The 22521-nt window shown below is 34.5% G+C and overlaps 1 protein-coding gene across 8 annotated transcripts in view; it reads right to left on the bottom strand.

Moving 5' to 3' along the window:
- Nucleotides 1-22521, bottom strand: part of RTN4 (reticulon 4) — a 73156-nt gene that overhangs the window by 12965 nt on the left and 37670 nt on the right. For 7 of the 8 annotated variants that reach the window (XM_069495307.1, XM_069495306.1, XM_069495305.1 and 4 more), the window contains one exon: nucleotides 1155-1362. In XM_069495307.1, the coding sequence (XP_069351408.1) occupies nucleotides 1155-1362 (208 nt within the window). Of the gene's footprint in view, nucleotides 1-1154; nucleotides 1363-21183; nucleotides 21448-22521 lie in introns of those variants that run through there. The other variant, XM_069495312.1, reaches the window with a different exon arrangement.

The following is a 22521-nucleotide window of genomic DNA, read 5'->3' as shown; positions in this document are numbered from 1 at the left end:
ATCAGCAAACTTTTTCTGCAAAGGGCCAGACAGTAGGTATTTTAGGCTTTGAAGTCCCTATACTTTCTCTCAAACTGAAACCTGCTATTATAGTATGAAACCAGCCAAATGAAAGAGCATGGCTGTGTTCCAATAAAACTTTATTTACAAAAGCAGGCAGCAGACTGGACTTGACCATAGCTATAGTTTATAGACTCCTGGTCTAGGCTGAGGGAGAAGTGGTAAACAATAAAATTTAGTGGCTTTTTTTATGTGAGATGAAAACGAAGATAATATCAAAACAGAAGCCTGAAAACTAGAATAGTGGTGTTACTGATAGAAATGAACAAGTTTGAGGGAAAGAGTTCATTTAAAAACATGGTGAGTTAGTAGTTGTCAGGGACTAGGTAGGGAGTTAGTGTTAGTAAGTATGAAGTTTGTTTTTGGTGTGATGAAAATGGGGGTATTCATATAACTCTGTGAGCATACTAAAAACCAATGAATTTTATAGTATGTGGATTGTATCTCAATAAAAATGAGTGGGGGGAAAAAACATGCAGAGTATGAGGTATACCTCAATAGTAATTAGGTATGTAATGCTAGAGTATACCTGTCAAAATAAGAGTAGAAGATGACAATTCAGAGACAAAAAGATGCTGAAATAAAGCTCTCCAAGAAATAATAAAAAAGTAATGCATAGAGAAAGAAAGAAAAGACACAGCCATGAAGGAAAAGCATATGAGAAAAACATAAGCATACTACTGGAAAGAAAGGTATGAAACATCAGATAGCACATGCTACCACACAGCATAAAAAGTAGGCAATAAAAAAATATAACCCTCACCAATCTTAATCATGTTAAAAAGATACAACTTCCATTAAAGTAAATTAGATAACCAATACCTACTTCTAATAAATAAATATTCCAAACAAGTAATAGAGTTAGGCTAATGATACATAAACAGTCTTTTCCATCATAGGCCTTTGAAACAACTTTCAGGAAATCTCAAAAGCAGATGCTTTCAGTACAGCTTTTTAGCAAACATATACTATATAATTATCTTTAAGCAGAAAAAAAATGTATGCCTGTTACTCTACAGATAATAAAATGAAGTCTCAATACAAATCCTGTTTACACTGTTGCCACTGTGTGCTTTGTTTTCCAGACATCTCACCTGAATGGGTGGCCTTCATCTGATTTCTGGATAGCTTGGATCACACCCTTATATATCCTAAAGCTGATAGTCACAGAGAGCAGGGCCAAGGCAATGTAGGCTGTCACACTCACAATGCTGAATACTGTCAATGAAAGCAGTAGGAATAGGCTGGCACCAAACACCACTCCAGTCTTCTTAATATCTCTCCAGTAGAGGAGGTCAACAACTAAAAATTGAAAAAAAAGAAATCTCAAATTAGAACATTATTCTACCCATTTGGACTTGACACATTTTAATTTGCTTCACCTACAAAATTAAAAGGCCACTAAATAAAGTAAAAACCAAACCTAAAATGTTAAAGAAACTTTATAAACTACATTTTAAACTCACTCTAAATTGTGCATTAGTATAATACCTGCATCTATTTTTATTTTTTACCATAAAATGCTTTTCATTCAAACCTATTTTCTACATGACCAAATTATTCTGGCTATACACAATGATTAAATATCTCCAACCTGACAGACCTGTAACCCAAAATAAGAGGTTACTTAAAATCACGCTGAGGGTTTTCATTCATACAATGCATGATAAATATTCAAATAATTCAATAAATATATTTAAATAATACAAAAATATTGACACACACTCACTAAAATGAAATACAAAGCAAAAGACAGAGGAAATAGCCTTCAGATTACCTGAAAAGCTACTTCCTTCTAAGAGTAGATAAATATAATGCCATAAAAATTTAGAGGTCAAAGAAAAAAGAAAAACTAAATGTTACACCGTTACGTAACGTTTATTAATAGTAAGGAGTCAAACAAAACCTAACTTAGCAAGTGTTCTTGGCCTATGGTCACAGGGCCACTGTGGGGATCAAATAACCATAGGCCTATGGTCTCAAGATCGGGTTACGCTCAACCCATGGAGCATTCTGATGTGTGCCAAAGGGCTCTTGAATTCGCAGGCTAAATGTAATTCATCCCACTCTGGATTGTGAACAATTGGGAGGAAAAAAATTTCATAGTAATATGGATATACTCTTCATAGGAGGAATTTTAAATACCTCTTAATTTTTAAGATAAAGAAGTTGACATCAAAGAAAAATCACATTTTTAGAGGCTGCTTTGGTTTTGATCTCTAGGTCCCCTAAGGTATATATATATGACTTTCCTTTATTGTCAGGGATAATTCTATGGAGGAAAGCTATATACATGAACTGTAAACTGTTAGATACTATTACAAAGCCCTTAATTTCTGTTAGTAAATATCATTAAGTACTGACTGAGATATTTTAAATGCCCATCACCATGTCTGGCACATAGCAGGGATTCAAGAAACACTTATTCCATTCTCCTAAATACGATTTGAATGTTATTAATTTAAGATTCTAGCTATAATTTGGCTTTGTTTTCAAACTCTGATTTCAACTATTTATTCAAGTCTTTCCCAACTTGTTTGTTATATCCCTGCCTAAAACACTTAAATCAATTTAGTTCTAATTAACTAGTTTCCACTATTGTACTATCACACTAGCACAATGGAGGACTGACCAGAACTTGAAACACTGTATCTGTGTTGCCAAAATGACATTATAAATAATGTCATATCGAATAAAGAGATAAGAGCAATGCTAATAGTTTTCTGACAATCAACAAACACTGAGGTGATACTGTTCAAGAAACTCAACCTAGGCCGGGTGCGGTGGCTCACGCCTGTAATCCTAGCACTCTGGGAGGCCGAGGTGGGCGGATCGTTTGAGCTCAGGAGTTCGAGACCAGCCTGAGCAAGAGCGAGACCCCATCTCTACTAAAAATAGAAAGAAATTATATGGACAGCTAAAAAATATATATAGAAAAATTAGCCCGGCATGGTGGCGCATGCCTGTAGTCCCAGCTACTCGGGAGGCTGAGGCAGTAGGATCACTTAAGCCGAGGAGTCTGAGGTTGCTGTGAGCTAAGCTGACGCCACGGCACTCACTCTAGCCTGGGCAACAAAGTGAGACTCTGTCTAAAAAAAAAAAAAAAAAAAAAAAAAAAAGAAAGAAACTCAACCTAGTGAAGTTATAAAACCTGAAAATGGGGGAACAGACTTTTCTTTAAGGCCCTGTCCAACTCCAAAACACAGCAATTCTAGGAAAGATAATAAGACATGTAAAAACAAGTCAATGAAGGTATAAAATAAATATTGTACTGTCAGGAGAACTCAGGACAGGGAAAAATGGTTAGAAATTTTAAAAGATTTTGTGAAATACTATAAATGGAAACTGACCTGCGTCTCAAGAATGAATAGGATTAATTAAAGTCTCTTTCTGCTAGCAATGGTTCCAATAACTGTCATTTTTTATTAACAGGTAACAGTGAGAGGGTAGGGGAAGCAATGATAAAAATAGCCTGTGAAAAGATAATTCTTTCCTGTGAGGCTCCGGCTATGTCCAATAATGGTTTAAGATAGACAAACAATGAACTTAGGAACTTAGGCCCTGGAGTTGGATCACTTAGATTCAAAAAATGGCTCCCTAATTTAACTAACTATGTGACCTCAGGTCAGATCACTAAAGCCCTCTACACTTCAATGTCTTCATCTATAAAATGTACATAGAAATGGGAATGATCAAAGGTTACAAAGTCTGAGATAGACAGGAGGAAAAGGTTTTGAGATTTATTGTACCCAAGTTGAGTATAGTCAATAATAATGCATTATATATTTCAAACAAATAAAGAGTAAATTTCATGTCTCATCATAAAAACGGATAGGTAATCAAGGTGGATGTTCATTAGCTTGATTTAATTGTGTCACATTGTACACATATAGCAAAATATCACACTGTACCCCGTAAGTGTATACAACTATGATTTGTCAATTTAAAAAAGAAATACGAATGATCTCATTGAGATAATGAATAAGATTTTTCATTACAAGATAAATTAATAATATAAAGCACTAAATTTAGTACTTAGCATATAATAAATTCTTAATAAATGTCAGGGCTGTTATTTGTTGTTATTATTAGTACCACAATTACTATCACCCTTCTTATTCAAGTATTTAAATACTAAATATATAAAGAAAATTTCAACCACAATTAAGTTAATAAACTATATTGCTATGTTACATTGTAAAAATGTTACTTTATAAACCACATGAAAGGGATCTTAAACTTACCTAAGTTTTCTAAGTATTATAGGGTAAATAAAAGTTGATAGCTTAAAAGAATCAGTAGGTAAGGTACACCTTAAATCTATTTTTTTTTTTTTAAATCAACAATTGCTCCTTTATAAAGTGTCTGATTCTGGCTGGGCGCGGTGGCTCACGCCTGTAATTCTAGCACTCTGGGAGGCCAAGGCAGGAGGATGGCTTGAGCTCAGGAGTTCAAGACCAGCCTGAGCAAGAGCGACATCCTGTCTCTACTAAAAATAGAAAGAAATTAGCCAAACAACTAAAAATAGAAAAAATAAGCCGGGCATGGTGGCACATGCCTGTAGTCCCAGCTACCCAGGAGGCTGAGGCAGGAGGATGGCCTGAACCCAGGATGAGGTTGCCGTGAGCTAGGCTGACGCCACAGCACTCTAGCCCAGGCAAGAGAGTGAGACTCTGTCTCAAAAAATAAGATAAAATAAAATAAAGTGTCTGATTCTCAAAGTGTTCAAAAGCATTTAACTCCAATTAAAATCACTATTGGTGATAAGTTAAAATAAATGCAGATATATTCATTATCCATTACCATCATCAAAAACTACTCAGTAAAACCTGATTATGAAATCAGTGACTTCAGACTTGAGAGATATGTACTACACAACATAAATTATGCCTACTCAAATTACCTAATGTAACAGAGATACTGTTCAAACAGGTTTAATGACTAGATAAGAATTATTTATAATCAGTTTGTAATTTCTATATGAATGAATATGGTAGAAGGAAATATCAGGACTGGGATTCAAGAGACCCACATCCTAGCATGTACTGGCTCTGCAATTGTTTAACGTTGGATAAAACTTCATCCTCTTTAGAATTCAGTTTTATCATCAATAAAAGGCACTAGTCGGCTGGGCGCGGCAGTGGCTCACGCCTGTAATCCTAGCACGCTGGGAGGCCGAGGCAGGAGGATTGCTCAAGGTCAGGAGTTTGAGACCAGCTTGAGCAAGAGCGAGACCCCGTTTCTACTAAAAATAGGAAGAAATTAGCTGGACAACCAAAAATATATCGAAAAAATTAGCCGGGCATGGTGTCACATGCCTGTAGTCCCAGCTACTCGGGAGGCTGAGGCAGGATAGCTTGACCCCAGGAGTTTGAGGTTGCTGTGAGCTAAGACACCACAGCACTCTAGACCAAGCAAGAGAGTGAGACTCTGTCTCACAAAAAAAAAAAAAAAAAAAAAGACATTAGTCACCTAATTTGTCTTTTCCTTTCAGAAATTAACATGACCCATAGTTAGTACCAAGATACACATCAGTCCTGAACTGCATTCAGATTACCTGTCATTGGATCCAAATCGATGAGGTTTTGCCACTGGTATGCCAAATGTAACTGTAAAATATTTCCTTCCTTTTTAAATCCAGATTTTTTGGGGAAGATGGAGGCTTAAATATTTTTATTCATACCGCTCTTTTGAACTGAACCTTCAAACTTTAGAAAAACAATAAATTCAAATCCCTACCATTTTTCAAGCAGTTCTAAACTCTATCATTATGGCAACTGTATGCGAGAAGCTTGAAAAATTTGAAAAGCTCCACTTTTTAAGCTTGCCAGATGTTTTAGAAAGGTTTTCCAGGTTGCTGATCTACATTCTCCAATCTCCACACCTCCTTTTATTTCCTGAGTTAATATTTACTGGGCACTTAAATTATACCAAACACTGTTTATAGCCTATACAACATTCTCTCTCTCAACTATTAAAAAAATAAATGAGCAGCAGGCCTTTAGACAAGTTAAGTGAGACCCAACTCGTACGTCACTGGACTCAGATCACATAATTACTAAGCTGGCAGAACATGGATTTGAACCCAGACTTCCTATTGATAAAATTCATTATTCGCCACTGTATGATGCCATATTGAAGGCTCAGCTGATTATATAAGAGTCTTCAAAATGTTACACATTTGCATGCACAATGAATAGGCAAAGTGTAGGCAGATAATTATTATACATGCAATGTGTAATGAGTAAAGGCTAAGAAGAAAGTCTCAGTGAAATTAACAAGATAGGTTAATTAATAAGAGACACACAAATTTTAATGTGAATGCTTCGCCTACAGTTAGACCCAAAAAGGAGAAAAGAGCTTTACTCCAATATTATCTGAATTATAATCACAAAAATTTACCCTGCTCTATTTCTATTCAATATCACTAAAGAATCTTATGAGTGTTGTTTTTCCCAGTAAGCTTTCCTATTGGAAAAAGAATGCACTATCTGCTAGCTTAATAAATATTTGGATCCAGCCGACACTTAAAATTCTAACAATATATAAGAGAGCTGATAATTCTAGTGTTTTGGGTTGAAACAAGTCAATTTCCTCAAAGTTCATGATATCGGAATAGACATGTATAAGGTTCAGCAGTACTCAGTGATCACAGCTTAAAATAAACCACATGAAAGTACAGTAAACCCTAACCTACTACTTCCTTTCCCCTTATCAAATGGTTCCTAGGAATAAGGTCTTTTTAATAAATGGAAGAGGCTTGGCATGGTGGCTCATGCCTGTAATCCTAGCACTCTGGGAGGTCAAGGCGGGAGGATCACTTGAGGTCAGGAGTTGGAGACCAGCCTGAGCAAGAGTGAGACCCTGTCTCTACTGAAAATAGAAAAAGTAGCTGGGCATGGTGGTGTGCACCTGTAGTCCCAGCTACCCGGAAGGCCGAGACAGGACGATCACTTGATCCCAGGAGTTTGAGGCTGCTGTGAGCTAGGCTGATGCCACAGCACTCTAGCTTAGGAAAGCGTGAGATTCTGTCTCAAAAACAATAAAAAAATAAAATAAAATAAAATAAATGGAAGAGCTCTGAAAGTTACATATGCAAGCCCACACATATTGCATGAAAATATGGAAAAAGGTACATGAGAGTAGCTCAAAGCAGATACCACGACAGACATGTTGAAACAAGCCCTAGGAATGCTGTGGTGGAGCCATGAGACCCAAAGAGCACTGAAGGAGGAAAAAATGGGAAGAACAGCCACAGAAGATGAGGCAAGTAGGCACTGATAGTCACATATAAGACAAAATGAACATATCTTGGAATAGAAAAGTCTGAGAGGCAATCTATACTGCTACCAAAGTCACCGTACAAAAAGTATAGAAGGATTTCAATCTTTTTCTGTAAAGGAGTTTAAGAGATTGTTAGTGAAGATGCAAGAATGAAAAAATGCCATTTTCTAGCAAACAGGGTTGCTATCTTGCTTGACATTTGCCAGGAGTATTTCTAGTCTCTTGCAGATTCCTTAAATTGGTTTTCATAAAAAAATGTTTTGAAAGATTAAGTTTACCCAAGACTACTGATTCCCAATAGGTGGAAGGAGTCATAATACTTTATTAAAACCCCTTATATTCAAATACTGTTGCTTCCAATGGTCATCAAGAGATTTATAATCATTAGTTAATTCAGATGTTTTTTCAATTCAAACTACCAAAATCAGGCAATCACAAGGAAACTACAGATCAATATCCCTTATGAATATAGATGCAGTAATCCTCAACAAAATACTAGCAAACTGGATCCAGCGACATAGAAAAAGGATTATACACCATGGCCAAGTGGGATTTATCCCAGGAATGCAAGATTGGTTCAACGTATGAAAATCAACCAACATAATACACCACCTCAATAGAGTAAGGACGAAAACCACATGATCATCCCAATAGACAGAAAAAACATCTAACGAAATCTAATACCATTTCATGACAATGATAAAACACTCAACAAAGTAGAAAAAGAAAGGAACATCCTCAACTTGATACAGGGCATCTCCAAAAATCCATAGCTGACATCATACTTAATGACAAAAGATTGAAATCTTTCTCCCTAAGACCAGCAACAAGATAAGTGTATCAACTCTTGCCACTTTTGATCCAACATTATCCTGAAGGTACCATGCAGAGCAATGAGACAAGAAAAAGAAATACAGGGCATCCAGGTTGAAAAGGAAGAAATTAAACTATTTGCAAATAACATGATCTTATGCAGTAAGTCCTCACTAACACTGTGGACAGGTTCTTGGAAACCGCAACTTTAAATAAAACGACATATAATGAAACCAATTTTCCCATAGGCTAATTGATATGAACAAAAGTAAGTTCCTATGGCATATTTCTGGTCACAAAAACATCACCCAGCTTCCAAAGACACCAAACACTCCTGCTCTTAAACAGTGAAATAAATGTGAGCTATACATACATTTAACAAAGATTAATAAAAATAAGATAATTATTCACTCATTTTTGGTGAATCAGTGAGGGCAGTCATAGTGGTAGTAGGTTAAATCAAGGAATAAACATTTGCAAAGCAAAAATTCTAAGGAGCACCTCCTCCCACCACACAGTTCAAAAACAAGCAGTAACAAATATGGTAACTTGTGAACCCTTTCATAGTGCATCGTTTATTGTCATGCATTTGTATGGTTATCATATACTTCAAGAATTTTTATTTTATAATAACTTGTATTAATTCATTCCGTTCATTCATTATTTTCCATCCTGCTTATTACCTTTCAGGGTCATGGCAGCCTAAGCCTATCCTGGCAGCTCAGGGCACAAGACAAGAACCAACCCTGGACAGGATGCCATTCATTCCATCACAGGGCATGCTCACACATACACCCACACTCACTCATACTAGGACACTGAGACACGTCAATGAACCTAACATCTTAGGGATGTGAGAAGAAACCAGAGTACCTAGGGAAGACCCACAAAGACATGGGGAGAACATGTAAACTCCACAAAAGACAGTGACCCTAACTGGGAATTGATTTTTTTGTTTTCCTCATCATCATACAGAAACAACATTCAATGAAACAATGTTATTCAAACACCTGCTATATACAAAAAATCCTAAGGAAGCCACAAAAAAGCTACTAGAACTAATAACACTTTTTATTAATAAACAAGTTAGCAAGGTTGCAGAATACAAGATCAATATATAAAAATGAAATGTATTTCTATACACTAGCAATAAACAAACTGAAAATGAATTAAGAAAATAATTCCATTTACAATAGCATAAAAAAGAATACTTAGGAACAAAGATAAAAGCAGTACAAGACATACAAACTGTAAACTAGAACACATTGTTAAAAGAAATTAAAGACAACTTAAATAAATGGAAAGACATCCCATGTTCATGGATTAGAAGACATTGTTAAAGTGGCAATACTCCTCAAATTGACCTGCAGTGCAAGCCCTATTAAAATCCTAGCTGTCTTTTAGCAAGAATTATTGAGTCAATTGTAAAATTCATATACAAAGGCAAGGGATCCAAAAATAGTCAAAACAACCTTGAAAAGGAACAAAGTTGGAGAACTCACACTTCCCTATTCAAAACTTCCTACAAAAATATAGTAATCGAGACAGTGAAGTAGTTGCACAAGGACAGATAGATCGGTAGAATAAAACTGACAATCCAGGAAAAAACCTTACATTTATCGTCAACTGATTTTGACAAGGGCGCCAAGATAATCCCATGGGGAAGAACAGTCTTTTCAAACACATGGTAGTAGACAACTGGATATCCAAGCACAAAAGAATAAAGCTGGGCCTCTCTACCTCGTACCATATATAAAAATTAATTCAAAATGGATCAAAGACCTAAAGGTAAGAGCTTAAACTATAAAACTCTTCTAGGAAAAACAGGTGTAAATCTTCATGACTTTAGATTAGACAATAGTTTCTTAGCTATGACACCAAAAGCAAAAACAACAAAAGAAAAGCAGACCAAAACTGGACTATATTAAGATTTAAAAACTTTACTGCTTCAAAAGACACCATCAAGAAAGTAAAAAGACAACTCACAGAACGGGAGAAAATTTGCAAATCAAGTATCTGATAAGGGATTTATATTCAGAATATATTAAAAAAAAAACTTTTACAACTCAACAGTAAAGATAAATAACCCAATTAAAAATGGGCAAACGATTTGAACTGATTTATTTCTCCAAAGATATACAAATGGCCAATAAACACATGAAAAGATGTTCAACATCATTTAGTCATTATGGAAATGCAAACGAAAACCACAATCAGATACCACTTCACACACACTAGGATGGCTATAATAAAAAAGATGGACAATAACAAGTGTTGATAGTTGGCAAAGACTGGAGTCCTCACATAAGTTGATGGTAGGAATGTAAAATTCAGCCACTATGAAAAACAGTTCCTCCAAAAGTTAAACAGAGAGTTACCTTATGACACTGAAATTCCATTCCTAGGGAGTTCTACCCAAAAAACAAGAAAACCTATGTCCACACAGAAACTTGCAGATAAATGTTCACAGCAACATTATTCATGATAGCTAAAAAGGAGACAACCCAAATGTCTATCAATTGAACTGACAAACAAAATATGGCATATCCATAACAGAATATTATTGAGCCATAAAAAGAAACGAAGTACAGTAGCCCCTCTCTCCCATTTGTGGTTTCCCTTTCCATGGTTTCAGTTTCCTGTGGTCAACTACAGTCCAAAAATAGTTTAGTACAGTACAAATGAGATTATTTTGAGAGAAACCACATTCACATAACTTTATTATAGTATATTGTTTTAACTGTTCTGTTTTATTATTTATGCAGTTAATCTCTTACTGTGCCTAATTTACAAATTAAACTTTATCAGAGGCATGTGGGATTAAAACTATATATATATATATATATATATATATATGGTTTGGTACTAACTGGTTTCAGGCATCCACTGGGGATCTTGGACTGTATCTCTGGCAGTTAAAGGAGGACTACTTTATTGATACATGTTATAACATGAAAGAACCTTAAAAACATATGCTAAGTGAAAGAAGCCAGTCACAAAAGGCCATATATTGTATAATCATGTTTATACAAAATGTCTAGAATATGCAATTCTATAGAGAGACAAAAAGTAGATTAGTGGTTGCCACAGGGGCTAGGACAAAGAGGAATGACAGGGAGTGCCTGCTAATGGGTATGGAGTTTTTTAGGGGGTGATGAAAATGTTCTGGAAACAGATAATGGTGATGGCTGCAATATATTTTGTGAATATACCAAAAATCAATGAACTGTACATTTAATTAAAAAATACCTTTAATATGTTTCTCTGCTAGATTGTAAACTCCAAAAGGGAATGTTTGTCTTACTACCTACTACGTCCCTCAAAACAACTAAACTTTCAATAAATATTACTGTTTGATTAGAAGGAATGTGTATTTTATGACAGTTTAAGTCACACACTAATTCTAATTAATTTATTCAAAAATGTTTCTACACTTTGGACTTAACATTTTATTTACACTATTTTCAGATGTCTACATTTATTAAATAACAAATTAGAACACTTTCAGATAATTTATAAAACAAACATTGTTAAACAGGCTTATCTGCCCTTACTAGACCTTGAAAGACCAATGAATGAATGCCTTTCATCTTTATGAAAGATGAAATGATTGCCTGCATCATTAATGTTTGCAGCACTGTCTGAATAGTGGCCAGATGATTCCTAAGAATAGTAACATTTTAATTAATTTTCAAATTAAAATAAAGGACACCTTTAAATAAGAACTACCAGGTCACTAAAATGTTAATTTTGGATTCCTCTGTAATCACTTTATTAGTTCTGTTTTTGAGTGAAGAGTTTAGTGGCTCTTTATTTCTGAGAAAGTAAAATTAAGATAAAGGGCTTGTATTAATCACTTTTTTCTAAATTATGAGAGTTTGTTAAAATATAAGTGTTATTATACAAGGAAAGCTTACCTTTTCATGGTCCCTCCAGTCTCCTATATCGCAGAATAAAGTGTTAGTCATGCAAGGTAACCCTACTGTGGCCTCAACTTTGCTCTTATATAAAATGTTTGTGAAACATCCTTTCAAAGATCTGAGATTAACAGTGCCTTTCCTCTTACAACTGTGGGGAATGCTTAGGAATTACTAAAATAATACTGATATTTTAACAAACTCTTGTAATTTAGAAAAAAGTGACTTACTCACTGCAGTCCTTGCTGACTTTTGTTTTCAAAATAAAAAGTAAAAAATCTATATTTTGATTGTTTTTTATATAGTGCACAGAGCAATAGCATCTTTATCAAACTAGATTTTAATTCAAAATAACTCAGTATACTATAATCTTTTCTTTAAAATAAAACTTCTGGCCCAATGCAGAGTAAGAATAGTTGCCCACATTTGGTAATCACAAACTGTCATCTGCCATAGCTAAAAATAGTGACAAGCCTGCATGCTTTACATACAGAAGTCATCCACAAAGCAACCAACCTCAAAATTAATTTAAGCTCATAAGTATCCATTACTGTTTAACTTTACCGTTCAGCCTCACTCATCACCGAAATGTCTTGTCAGATAAAACAATCTAGATCAACCCCAGTGCAAAACTGCAAATCTTAATAATACAGAATTTCATAAGTTAATGTTACGAGTGATGTTGGAGAATTGCTAAAGAAGATTGACAATCTCCAACAAGCACTTCAAAACACAGTATCTGGCCTCAAAAATTAAGAGGAGCTCCTAGTTAAGTAAATAAAACCCTTGAACATTTTTTGTAAGGGGACATTACATGAGATTCCCTGTGAAATATTACCATAAAGTGAAACATGCCATTTTGTACTACTATACAATTTTGTGGGAAAAATTACCTCCCCAAAAAGCCTGACTCACCCTCTATTTATTCTACGAACTTAGGCACAGTGATGATTATAAAACCAAATTTTGTTGAGGATAAACTAAAATAAACTTATTGGCATAATTGTTGGTTTTGTATTTCAAGATAAAGTCTTTTTTTCTATTTGTAGCATAATCAAATATCAAGCAGAAGTTAAAGTCTCAATCAAATCTTTTCCCCTGTTATTTACTAAGAAATTTGGGTTCATTAAGTGGTCTTTTTCCCTATTAAGTATCTTTAAATAGAAAATGGTTCATTATGTTGTAGGAAGGTAAAAACCATCTATGGCTGTTGCCTTCTAAGGATAATACAAATTAAGATAGAGAGGTTCAACCATCACCACACATGCCTCACTTACAATTTAATTAAACTCACAAATTTACTTTGTTAGTTCATGTAGTTTTCAATACTTCTTTTAATCCCACACTCTACTTCCAGCTTTATTAGGAGAAAACAAAACCAAAAAAAAAAAGCAGAAAATAATTCTAACTTCCCACCTCCAATTTTTCTAAACCATAATAATTTTCCTTTCACAGAAGGGAAAATTAGTTCCATTTTCTCTAAGGTAAAGCTAAATAAATATCTTCCCTTCAAAGTATGTTGTACATACATATTCCAAGTCAATGATTCTCCCTACCTGTATCAACTTTAACAATCTTCAGTTGTAATAGATATAAAAATAAGAACTCTTCCTATGACAAGTCTATATTTCTGATAAAATTTTTATTAGCATGTAGTTATTTATTTTAAATTAGTGGAATTGATCAAGACCTACACAAATAGAAACCTAAGATTACAAAATAAATTTATCCAACAAATGTATTGTTGAAATTTTACTTTGTTGGCATCCAAGCATTAAAAGAAATAGGCACCAAACCTTAGAAATATGAAATCACTGCTCAAAATCCTCTTTTCTACTAATCAAAACTAAATGGAAAACATTCTGTCCTGTAAGTTTAGAAACTTGAAAAGCTTAATACCCTGGGGGCGGGGTGCAGTGCTCAAAGCAAATTACTAGTTCAAAAAACAGAATAAACTTCACTAATAAGTAAACCAGCTTTATTTCTATAACCCTATATTCGTATTATGCATACAGTATAAATGATCACTGAATAAACAGATAACAGTATAGACAATGAAACAAGGTACAGTATTCACATCATGGGCCAGAATAATCTATTCAAAACTATTTTAGATTATTTAGATGGAAAAAATAACTGAGTGTATACAACAAAGAACAGTTGTAATTCCTCACATTCTAGGGAAAAATCAGAATTTTACTGAGAGTTGAAATTTCTAAAGCTATCTCAATGCTCAACTCTTATCAACAGACTTGTAAGGATATCATTAATATTTGATCATTTTTTGGTCCATAAGCTGCTTTGAACTCCTTAAGTAAATACTATTTAGAATAAATAAGATAAGATAGTGGTGATATGGCATTCGAGGAAAGACAACACATAATGTTTTAATGTCTATCATACCTCACACAAATGCATACGTGGTAGTTGAATCGAAAAACTTGGCAAGTCATGAAGATTTTAAAATATACATATGTAGACACATATACCCAGTAATATTAGTCAGCCTCATCCATGATAGAGCAGAGAAATAAATAGAAAATTTAGGCTCACAACACTGCTCCAAGGATGCAAAGAAAAGCACTGGCTAAATTAAATTTAACAACATCCTTTGGCCCAGATTCTAGCAACATACGGGATGAAGTGAATACAACTGGCCCTCCATATCTACGGCGGGGACTGGGGGTGGGGAGTGGGGTGGATGCTGGAACCAATCCACTGTGGATACTGAGACCACTGTATATAAAAAGGTAATCTAGGGGGCACCCAGAGAATAAACTTAAAAATTCTATTCACTTCTTAAATATTCTTCTGGCATTCAAGCATGTAATCCAATCCTTAAGAATAAGGAGAAATTATTCTCCTGGCCCAGGGAATTCCCACCTGTACTAAACAACTAACCACATCTAACCACATCTAACCTTCTTCCACGACTAGTGTGATAGACTATTGCCTTTTTTTAAAATTAATAATTGCAGAGTGAGGACTACACAAAAGAAATATATACCATGTTCAATAAGATGCCACAGCTAGATGATGCATGAATAAATATCAAGCCACGGGTTATTTTAGCTTTTACATTTTTCAATCTTTGATTGTTCAAGTACAAATATAAATTGTTAAATAAAGGCCTCATGCCACTAGCTGAGGTAGTGACAAATAATTTAATCTCCTTAGTTTTCTTGGTTTCCTTATCAATAAAATGAGAAAGTTGGCATAAATGACTAACAGAATGCCTACTCTGCAGGTATCATCTAAAAATCCTGAAGTTATAAAAGTTCCCTAAATTACTTACTTGATCCTTTAAAAAGGGGGAAGGTAGGGAATTCCATTTCTAATTTCTCCCACTTGAAAACACATTAAAAAAACTTTCTAAAAACATATGTATATCAGAGTCAGAAGTAAACCTGGCTGAACATTAAAGCTCTCAGCCTCTCCCTTTATTGAGAAGCTATGCAGAGCCAACGAGGACCCCCAGTGATGAAGCTACCACTGTTTTCTGCCTTCAAAAAATTTACAGGCTGGAAATAGAGCCAAGATATATATGTATAAATAACTCTAATAGAAGGTACGAAGCTAAAACCAAGAAATGGAAGTTCTGAGGAACACTGGATTACCTCTACCTGGGAGGATTAGTGAATTTATCATCAGGGAGAACTGGGTCTTTGATAAGTACTACTTGGGCAAAATGCAATGGGAAGAAAGGGCATTCTAGATAAAGAGAAAAACATGAGCAAAGGCAAAGAAAAGACATGTTTACAGAACAAGTCCTTCAATGTGGCTGGAAAAAGGGAGTAATGGGAGATGAGATTATAAAGGTTGGGACTAGGCCATGGAATGCCTTTTGAAGTCCAGGATAGACCATACAAACTTAATTTGAAAAGTAAAGGAAAACCCCTTAAGTGATTAGAGCTGTACTTCAGGAAGATTAATTTTTATTTGACTGTGACACATGAGCTTTAGTATAAAGACCAGTTAGGAGTCCTGGTAAGGAACTAGGAGTACACACACTTGGGTAAATAAAGAAAATAGGCTATTTCCAACATCGCTCTCACTACTTAACCATACAAGACTATGAACCACATATAGGAGAAAACATTTGCACATTATTCTTTCTTAATACAAACCTGGTTCTTATCAAGTAACTAACTAGTTAACATTGACAAAATAGCTATCTTAGAGTTAAAACTATCAGAAATGCATATATACTATTGCATTAGTCACAGTTCCATAATACTCCCATGCATTGTTCAAAGTAATTACTTGTACTATCTTTCTGGAAGGCAGTTTTGTAACATGCACCAAATCACTGTATTATTACCATAATCTAGCAATTTGGAAATAATCATGGATAAGAACAAATATTTAAATTCAATTATATTCATTTCAGAATTGTTTTTACAGGTTGAGTATTCCCTATCTGAAATGCTTGGGACCAGAAGTGTTTCAAACTTCAGATTCTTTTGGATTTTAAAATTTGTACATGCATAATGAGATATCTTGGGGATGGAACCCAAGTATAAACACGAAATTCACTTGTTTCATCTACACCTTATACACATAGCTTCAAAGTAATTTTGCACAATTTTTGTTTTTTCTTTGAGACACGATCTTGCTCTGTCTCCTAGGCTAGAGTGCAGTGGCGCCATCATAGCTCACTGACCTCAAACTCCTGGGCTCAAGTGATCCTCCTGCCTCAGCCTCCCGAGTAGCTGGGACTACAGGTGCACACCACCATGCCCAATTAATTTTTCAATTTTTTGCAGAGACAGGATCTCACTCTTGCTCAGGCTGGTTTCCAACTCCTGGCCTCAAGTGATCTTCCTGCCTTGGCCTCCCAAAGTGCTAGGATTATAGGCGTAAGCCACTAATGATTTTTTTGTATAAAACAAAACTTGTGGTTAGTACTTAGATGTGGCATTTTCCACTATGACACCATGTAGGGTAGTCAGAAAGTTTCAAATTTTGGAGCACTTTGGGTTTTAGATTTTCAGGTTAGGGATATTCAACCTTTATTTATAAAACTTTAGGAATAACTTCATTATTTAACTACATGGCATTAGAATACTGTGGTCATTAAAATGATGTAGAATATTTAAAAAATAAAAAGATACTTCCCCATTTAATGGAGGAAAAAGATTACATAAGAAGAGTTTTAACACCCCCAACCCACATACCCTATTAAAAATATACCCCAAAACCATTTTGTGTGAAGTGATAGTTTTATTCTACCTTCTAAGTTTTCTACAACACATGCATATGCAGTGAAACACTACTAAACCAAGATCTAGAAGAATATCTAATGAATGCCTAAATATTGAGTTTCAGCTAAATGTAGAATTAAAAGCAGGGGCCTTCCTCCAATCAGTAGGTCTCATAATTGGCTAATACCAAAATTCCCTTCTCAGTCATTTTTTGTCATTCCCAAGGAGAAGTAAGGCATTTTAAGCACCAAGACCCCTGCGCTTCTCTCTACTGAAATGTCAGTATATACACATACATCTGTACTCACACACTCAGCAACCTTAAGCTATCAAAGAAATTAAAAGTGGCTTATCACAGTATCAGGAAGCCCTACAAGAACCTCTGGGAGGAAGTATGCTCCAGAAATGGTCCAAAGCCAGTTTGTCTTGAAGTATAATTAAATTGAATTTTAATGCTAGAAGCATTTCTTTCCCCATCCTACACAAACTGCTCTCAAAGGTCACCTATGGCATGTTAACTGCCACATCCAAAAAGCACTGGTAACAATAACAGGCCATGTTGTACCTACTCCTAAAATTTAACAAGATTCACGTTCATTTCTCAATCTTCATATTACCCAGCTTCTCTACGGCATTTAATCACCCATTCCTTCTTGAAAATTCTCTCCCCACCTCTTATCAGTGAAACTACACCATCCTGCTTCTTTTACTGCTGACTATGACTTCCTCATCTTTGCTGGTGCCACATGTCCCCAAACGTAGGTTTTAGGCTGTCCTATCTTAATCTTCAATTATTTCTATGCAAACCTCCTAACAATATTCATCTGCCTCACTTTGCATTTGACTCCCAATCCTTTATCATTAAACCTGTCATTTCTCTAAGCCTCAGAGATATTCTATCATCACTTCAAATTGAAAGTGTCTAAAACCCAACTTCGCATCTTTTCTATCTACTTTAGCTCTGTTCCTACTAATATAAAAGCACTATGGTTGCCAATGTTTCACTCAACTCCCTCCCTCGCCCTCATCATACCAAATGTCAAGTATTCCTTCCTTGAGTTTTTCAAATCTGTCACTTCCTTTTCATCCCTATTTCAGGCCAAATTCAAGCCTATCGCCTTTAAATCTAGGCACAAGTACAGTCATCCTCTCTGGTCTGCCTCTAGGTTCTTCTCCAATTCATCTCATACAATACCCTAAACCAGTCTTTCAAAACTGCTATCATTTATCACTCCTTACTTTAAAATTCCAAAGTCTTTTTATTTCTTTTATGATAAAATCCAAAACCCAACATCTTCTGCAATCTGGCCCAGGGTATCTTTTCATAAAACCAGAGAACCTCAAAACTGGAACCCTAGAAATCATGCATATGAAGAAGCTGAAGACCATAAAGGGTAAGTTTCTTACTCTGGTCAAATCAAAATATACCAAAACTGAGATGTGAAAACCTAAATCAGTGTTTCCCAAATTTTCCCAATTATAACATGAACTACAGCAGGATGCTTAATATACAGATTGCCAGGCCCTTTAAAATCTGATTTGGTAGGTCAGGATCTCAGCACTTTGTATTTTTAAGAAGCACTAGAAGATTCTCATCTACAGATAACATTAAGGAAACCTGACCTAGATCTTCCAAATCTTCTATATTCTTTGACCACACCAATCTTATCTTTTAACTATTGTCCTATATATTCTGTTCTATCCAGGAAAGTTCTATTCACTGTCTCAATTATAGCTTTTTAGCGGTTACATCATTCTTTCACCCCACCCAAACCCCCAAGCCTGTACATTCCTTCCTATTTTAAGCTCTTCAAAATCTTTTGACTATCTTAATTTATCAAAGTTTTCATATAACTCCAATAATCAAATACTATATAAACTTCATTTGTCATTAAGTATCCTACTAAGGAACAGAAAATATGAAGAATATATAAAAGAATACAAATTACTAATATTGGTGTTAGCCTGAAAGAGCAAATGTCTTTATTACGAGTTAATCAGCAAACAAACAAACAAAACCAACCACCTTTTTAAAAATATTGAAATCAGAGCATCTCTCACTTCCATTATACTGTACGGGGGGGGGGGGGGGGCAGAGGAAGAATGCAGTAGAAAATAATATGGGCCTAAATATATTTTTAAAATTTACACTATATTATGTTCCTTCCTCTATTGTAATATATTTTTAAATAAGGAAAAATTCCATAGTAGCTGCAGATTCTCAGTGATTTCCAATTTAAAAGTTACTGTATAATCTACAACATTAACCCAACCACTGAATCTAAGAAATAGGTAAAGTTAGTCTAACTGACCAAAACAGCCAAAGACAAGTAGTAAAAAAATACTAGGCCATTCCACTTACATACAACTTGATTGCCCAGAGACATTCAGGAGTAAATCTGATTTTATATTTGGTGTCTAAAAATAATCAAACAAATCTCTGGTAAAATACGAACTACACTGGATCGTAATTTCTCCTATCTCAAAATATCCCTAAGTTACTTCAACAAATAATCTCAAGGTGTTATTAAATGGCCTATAATTTAAATTATTAATCTAGTGACTTAACAGTTGCAAAATGAGCCCTGATATGATTTTTCATCTATTTTAAAGCCTATATTTATTGCGTTATCACTAGTATCATTTTTACTTAGCAAAAGCTACAGCATATCAATTCATCTTTCACTTTGTAATGCTAATAGCTAGAAGGATGAAGAAATAAAACTCCTTATCAAGTTCACATGTAAAGAAACCATAAAGTTGAAAATCCAAAGCTGTATTGTTTTCTATTGTTTTTTAAGTTGCAACTTGTAAAATCCTCTTACATCTCAATACGAACTCAATCTTAAACTCACCTTTTCCCCACATCTTTATTGAACAAATTTTTAAAAGGATGTTGTAAGCTACTATAATTATTAGGTTCACATATTGCTTTTAGAAACATTATCACCAACACTGCTCTTGAAGGAAATAACATTTTTTAAAAATTATAAAACTTGAATGTAGCCTGAAAAAACTGCTCATGTGGAATGTCTATTTAGGCTACTTAAAAATAGCTCTAATAATTTTTAAGACAGTTTATTAAAAGTGCACAGATATATAGCCTACCGACCTTTTAAAAAAAAAAAAGGCACCTTTAGACACCTACATAATAAAACATTTTAAAAATAGTCATTCCAGTTGGCATTTTACCACTTATAGGCTTAAATTCTTACACAATGATCCACTGAGATTTGAAAGGATCTGGGCTTTCAAGGGGGAGGAAAAGGGATCAAAATTACTGATTGGTTATTACAAGGACAAAGGTTAGTAACTTAAATATAGACATGCACTTAAAACTGTGTAATTATACTGTGTATAATGTGAACAATTTCAAGATATACACGAATATAATCTGATTAAAAGGCAGTTGATAATAATTTTAAAGGTTCAAGTCAGACTTCCAAAGAAGAAAAAGAGGCTTATTGCAAAATGCAGTACCTTGCTACCTACAAACCTTTGGATAGAATTTCAACTACACCAAGTAAGCTTTTTATAAATTCTTAGTCACAGAAAATATGTCATTATGAAATACAAAGTTTATCACACAAAGTGACGAATAAATGAAATCTGTTAGACCTATATTATTTACAATATACAAGATTAAAGAATAGGAAGGACCTAAACAACCATAAGACTGAAAATACTAAACCAATGCCAGTGAAACCGAACAGCATGACATTTTCTAGTATACAACCAAATGTAAAAATACATATAAGATAGCTGTTTTAATCCTTTAGCCTGACACCTTTCATGGGTTTCACTTTCGATCCAAAATGTATCTAAACTGGAAAGCTTATTCATAGAAAAATATTACTGTTCACATATAAAAACTGAAGAAATAAAAGATTAAAAAGCAGATATACCCTTATCCTTCCAATTTTTCTTCTGACCGTCCATCTCTTGTCACAATCCGCCCTCCAGCTGCAATTATCAATTATGCATACCAACAGAAAAGGTGTAACTGCAAAAATCTACTCCCCGAGACATGAAATATCCGTTTCCTCAACCGAAGTCTGCAGTCTCCTCTGCTGCACAACTGCAGCAAGGACTGAAGTCACCTGACGTCTTCTGGGTGTGGAGCAGTCTGACGCAGTGCAATCTGTAACTAGGCTACTAATACTCGGGCATTAATGCCTTCCTTCTATCTGTTGATTGTTCTAGTCATTTGCTTGTTGCTCATACCAAATGGAGCTGCATTTTCAGGGGGAGGGGCAGGCTACCAAAAGAAAGGAAAAGCGGGTTTGTTCTTACAGCAAAACTAACCACTTGATATATCTGAAATGACTTAAAGCTATATGCAGTTTTTCTTTTCTTTCTTTTTTTAAAAACAGATGGTTGAATTATGCTGCTCGTTTTCAGTTTAAAACTCTAAAATTAATGGTTACTCAATAAGGTAAAAATGACTGATTCAAACAAGGGTAATCGCTTAAATTTCAAGCTTGGGCAATGAGTCTCTTTTTACTTTCTTCTAAGTTTACTAAGGCTTAAAATATTCAGCATTTTGCACCCTTATGAGGGTATGGGCAGAAAAATCATAGTCAAAATAATATTAATGTTTTTTGATATATTACTGCAATAGAAAAAAGTTTCAATTTGAGCAATCTAATCTTTCTAATCTCTTTTTTCCTCTTTTATAATTATAAAAATCCAAAGACCTACAAATATACACTTATTCTTAATCATCACCTGCTCCAACGCAATCTTTCAATAAATATTTATTAGATACCATCACAGACACTATTAATAGATTCAAGCTTGGGGAAAATATTCATGTGCTAATTATATCATTTGCCTTGCAAAAATTACATAAGAGCAAACAAATTTTACTGATAAATATAAAAACAAATCTAGCATTTAGAATTTCTAAAATTTTTCAACTTTATAAAATGGGCATTCATTCCAGTGCAATGTCTTTACTAATGTTCCACAGTTTACCTGATGTTAATATATGCCTAAGCAGAAAAGGCAATAAATAATGACAAATCAGCTAAAATATTTAAAAATGTATATGGCCAAAATATTTAAAGATATATAGCCAGCTACAATGAAATAGGGATAATATTTTCTGGAACTTGCTATAAAAACTGTATGGACTGCAAAAGCCTGCAAAATCCTTAATATTAGAAGTGGCCTGAAACCAATGACTCATTTCTTTCCCTATTTGCCTAACTCCAAACATAAATAAAGGAAAGTAATTTTTA

The sequence above is a fragment of the Eulemur rufifrons genome, chromosome 19 (genome assembly GCF_041146395.1).
Source record: "Eulemur rufifrons isolate Redbay chromosome 19, OSU_ERuf_1, whole genome shotgun sequence".
Taxonomy (NCBI): domain Eukaryota; kingdom Metazoa; phylum Chordata; class Mammalia; order Primates; family Lemuridae; genus Eulemur; species Eulemur rufifrons.
This window is presented reverse-complemented; position numbering and strand designations above follow the sequence as displayed.